The sequence below is a fragment of the Miscanthus floridulus genome, chromosome 14, assembly GCF_019320115.1.
Source record: "Miscanthus floridulus cultivar M001 chromosome 14, ASM1932011v1, whole genome shotgun sequence".
In the NCBI taxonomy this organism is placed as follows: domain Eukaryota; kingdom Viridiplantae; phylum Streptophyta; class Magnoliopsida; order Poales; family Poaceae; genus Miscanthus; species Miscanthus floridulus.
This window is the reverse complement of record NC_089593.1, coordinates 16564602-16569028: the sequence shown is the minus strand read 5'-3', so window position 1 is coordinate 16569028 and position 4427 is coordinate 16564602. Positions and strand designations below refer to the sequence as shown.

At 49.7% G+C, this 4427-nt stretch overlaps 1 protein-coding gene across 1 annotated transcript; it reads right to left on the bottom strand.

The window, feature by feature from the left end:
- Positions 1-2898: 2898 nt before the first annotated feature.
- On the bottom strand, positions 2899-4128 carry LOC136505981 (bisdemethoxycurcumin synthase-like). The gene has a single exon (XM_066501107.1). The coding sequence runs from the start codon at positions 4114-4116 to the stop codon at positions 2899-2901; it is 1218 nt and encodes a 405-aa protein (XP_066357204.1). The 5' UTR covers positions 4117-4128.
- Positions 4129-4427: the final 299 nt, after the last annotated feature.

The following is a 4427-nucleotide window of genomic DNA, read 5'->3' as shown; positions in this document are numbered from 1 at the left end:
ATTAAACATTATTGACACTATTCAGAACCTAACCTAACTGCTTGAGTTTGCTGGCAATAAGAAGCAGCAAGAGTAGTCTACGGATTTTAAGTTGCATCATTGTCAGACATCAATACTCAGATTAGCTATTGGGAAACAATGTCTAATTCCAAAAGACACTTAAGAAAGCACATATCGTCTAAGTACGAGAGAGAGAAACATAAAGCAGAAGGTAAAAGTAACCATTGACAATTACAATATAGGATCTTGTGCATCTAAAAAGACAATGGATTGTAAGTCAAGAAGACAATTCTGGTTTGCAAATGACAAGAAGACAACCATATGACTGCATGCGACCTCTGAACTGTGAGAAAGAACAGAGAAGACCAATCTTGGAATGCAATTACTTAGATAACAAAGGTTTCGAGACAATTACTTTGAACATTAATTCGCTATTTTTTATTTAAATTCAGCAATATTGTTCAGTCTGACAGGTCTGACATGGTCTGCAGTTCTGAAAACATCTAAGCTATTGATTTGAAACATATTGTATTGCCAATCTACTAATTCTAGAGAATGGCAGTGTGACTATTATAAATTATCACGCTGTATTGCCAAATAACACAGAATTTTCAGTGTAGATCGAAACATATATATATATATATATATATATATATATATATATATATATATATATATATATATATATATATATATATATATATATGTTTCGATCTACACTGAAAATTCTGTGATATATATATATATACATATACATATATATATACACACATAACTCTAACCCTAGATTTTCTAAACACAGCACCTAAACATCCATACATACACAATACTCATCCATAGGAACATATGTACACACATCTGAGGCAGAAAACGGCTCACCGTGGACATGCATATCAGATCTGCAGACCGCACCGGATGGAGGAGCAACTAGAACGACTGGACGACATAGATCGGACGGAGACGACATGGATCGAGCCCGCATCCAGGCCCATCCTGGCCTGGGACGAGTGTGGTGTTGAGCTGCGAGTGCAGTTGACCCACACAGCGGCGCTCGGCCTTCAGCCAGCTCGCCCAGCCTAGGGACGACGGCGCTGGCCAGCCGGCTAGCGGGCCATGGCGCGGCGGTGGCGGCATGCCAGGCATGGCTCTTGGTCGCCCCATCCCGAAGCGAGCGGCCCTGCCGCAAGGAGCCGGGGGGTTGAGCAGGGCCCTGCGCAGGTGAGGAGGATGCGGAGGGAGCTGGCGTTGGCGCTTCCGGAGGAGGCACGAGAAGAGAGCACACGCTGGGGAGAAGAAGACCGAGGGAGAGAGCGAGAGCCGCGTCGGGCTTCTGGGGAGAGACGCCGAGCGCCCGAGCTACCGAAGTTTGGGGATAAGGAGCGCAGCTTCCTGGTGGATGTGTGGGTTCTGTTTTTATTTTTATTTTCTTGTTTGCGTTGGTGTGCGTTATATTTTTCTTTTTTTAGCCAGCGGCATGGTGGGGCCCACTTATTTTTGGCGACAGACAGAGTGCCGGTATACTTATTTTTAGCGACAGACAGTTCAACGTTAAATATCAATATCTATAGCGACAGATAATAAATCGCTAAATAAGGAATTAGCAACAGATGATCTATGAGTTATCTTTAGCGTCAGATCATCAATCGGTAAATATAATTTTTAGCGTCAGATGTCTGACGGTGATGCGGTGTTGTGGTGTAGTGGGATGTGATATATATATGTGATGGATGAGATATATATGTGATGAATGAGATATATATGTGATATATGTTTGTATGAATTTATTTGTCACGATGGAATGTAATAAAAAATAAAAAAAAATTGCCGTTTTGGGTCACTTTGCCGAGTGTTGCACTCGGCAAAGGACCCCATTGCCGAGTGCCATGGTCACAGCACTCAGCAAAGCTGGAAAAATGGGCACTCGGAAAACCATTTTTCCAGTTTTGCCGAGTGCCATGACCATGGCACTCGGCAAAGAATTTTTTTAAAAAAAAAATTCAAACTTTGCCGAGTGCCGGCCATAGGGCACTCGGCAAAGAATTTTTTTTTAAAAAAAAAATTCAAACTTTGCCGAGTGCCGGCAAGAGGGCACTCGGCAAAGAATGTTTTTTAAAAAAATTCAAACTTTGCCGAGTGCCGGCCAGAGGGCACTCGGCAAAGAATTTTTTTTAAAAAAAATTCAAAGTTTGCCGAGTGCCGACAAGAGGGCACTCGGCAAAGAATTTTTTAAAAAAATTCAAAAATTTCAAACTTTGCCGAGTGCCGGCCAGAGGGCACTCGGCAAAGAATTTTTTTAAAAAAAATTCAAACTTTGCCGAGTGCCGGCCAGAGGGCACTCGGCAAAGAATTTAAAAAAAAAATCAAACTTTACCGAGTGCCGGCAAGAGGGCACTCGGCAAAGAATTTTTTTAAAAAAAAAATTCAAACTTTGCCGAGCGCCGGCCAGTGGGCACTCGGCAAAGAATTTTTTTTTAAATAAAAAATCTTTGCCGAGTGCCTGCAGGGTTGGCACTCGGCAAAGCCACCGTCAACGGGGCCGGCGCCGTGACGGTCGCTTTTCTTTGCCGAGTGCCCCCGGGGCTCTCGGCAAAGCCTTTGCCGAGTGCCCGATAAAAGACACTCGGCAAAGAGGTATTTGCCGATCAATTTTTTGCCGTGTGTTCTTTGCCGAATACAATTTGGCCTTTGCCGAGTGCCTCAGGCACTCGGCAAAGAACCTGAATCTAGTAGTGATATCACGCTGATAATTAGTGAACAAATTTAACACTCCACCTTATGGTCCATGAATTGGCTATATGGACCTTGTTTAGCTTGGGCAACCTCTATACCAGGTTTATAACATATTTTATACTCCGCGTAGAAGTATATATATAGTCCTTTTGGTGGATGTTTGAATTGTTAATTTCCCTCCAGGTTCAGGTTGCTAGGGGCGTGGAGCACCATGGTCTCGATTGTGATTCCAGGTCCAAAAGCCATCATGACTCCCCACTCCGGCGTTTCCCCTCCCTGCTTGGCCGCTGCTGCCCGACGGCGGCGCAACTCATCGAACACGAAGATCACCGTGGTGCCACTCATGTTGCCAAACTCGCTGAGCACGTGGCGACTCGCCGCCAGTTTCCCGTCCTCCAGACCGAGCACTTCCTCGATGTCGTCCAGGATGGCACGACCGCCGGGATGGATCGCCCAAAAAAGGTCATTCCATGCTGCGCGGACGCCGAGCGTGCGGAACGCGTCGACAAGGCAGCGTTCCACGTTGCACCCCAGCAGGCGGGGCACCTGGCTGGAGAGGTGGTACTCCATGCCGCATTTGCTGATCTGCATGGAGATGGCGTCCTCGGTCTCCGGTATCGTGGTCTGCGACGCGAACGCCATCTCAAACAGCGGGCGCTCGACGGGGGCTACGGGGTCGGCGCCGACGATGACGGCGCCAGCACCGTCGCCGAACAGGGTCTGGCCGATGATGTTGTCGACGCAGCCTCCCTCGGGCCCGTAGAAGGCGATGAGCGTGATCTCGGAGCAGGCGACGAGGACGCGCGCGCCGCGGTTGTTCTCCGCGAGCTCCTTGGCGAGCTGGAGCGACCGCCCCCCGCCGTAGCAGCCGTGGAGGTTGAGGATGGTGCGGGACACCGTGGGGCGGAGGCCCAGCAGGGAGGCGAGGCGGCGGTCGGCGCTGGGGGCGCGCGCGCCGGAGTAGGTGCTGAAGACGAGGTGGGTGATGTCGGTGGCCGGGCGGCCCCACTCCGCGATGGCCTTGGCGGCCGCGGCAGCGGCCAGCTCCGGGACGGCGGCGGAGGCCATCTCCACGCGCGCGTCCAGCGACGGCCGCGTGCGGTCGATGAAGTCCGGGTTGGCGGCCAACAGCTCCTCGTCGAGGTGCAAGTAGCGCTGTCTGATGCCGGACTTCTTGTTGTTGCAGATCCTGGTGAGCTTGGCCTTGAGGTCGGTGAGGTGCTCGCTGTTGGTGACGCGGAAGTAGTAGTCGGGGTAGTCATCCTGGGCCATGCACGTCGGCGGGTTCGCCGTGCCGATGCCGAGCACGGCGGCCGGACCATCCGCGCGCTGCGCACGCCTGATCTCGTCGACGGTGGCCGGTAGTGCCCTCCCCATGGACCCCATGGACGTCGACGACGACACCTACGTTGCAGCTGGTAGCTAGCTCTCGGGGCTGCTGAGCTCTAGCTAGGTTTTAGCTGAGAGAGAGCTGCTAGCTAGGGATAGATATGGTTGCGTGCGTCTTCGTGGTTTGGAGAAGCAGGAGCTGCGCTCTATTTATACCAGTACAAGTGTATTTCCGCGACATGTGCATTACTGCTAGGATAATACTTCTTGTTTCTTTCTTTTTGCTTCCGCTTCTATTGTGTATCTTTTCTGATGATTCTTAGCATGTGGATTATTACTAGTATATATACAGAGTAGTACTTCTATTT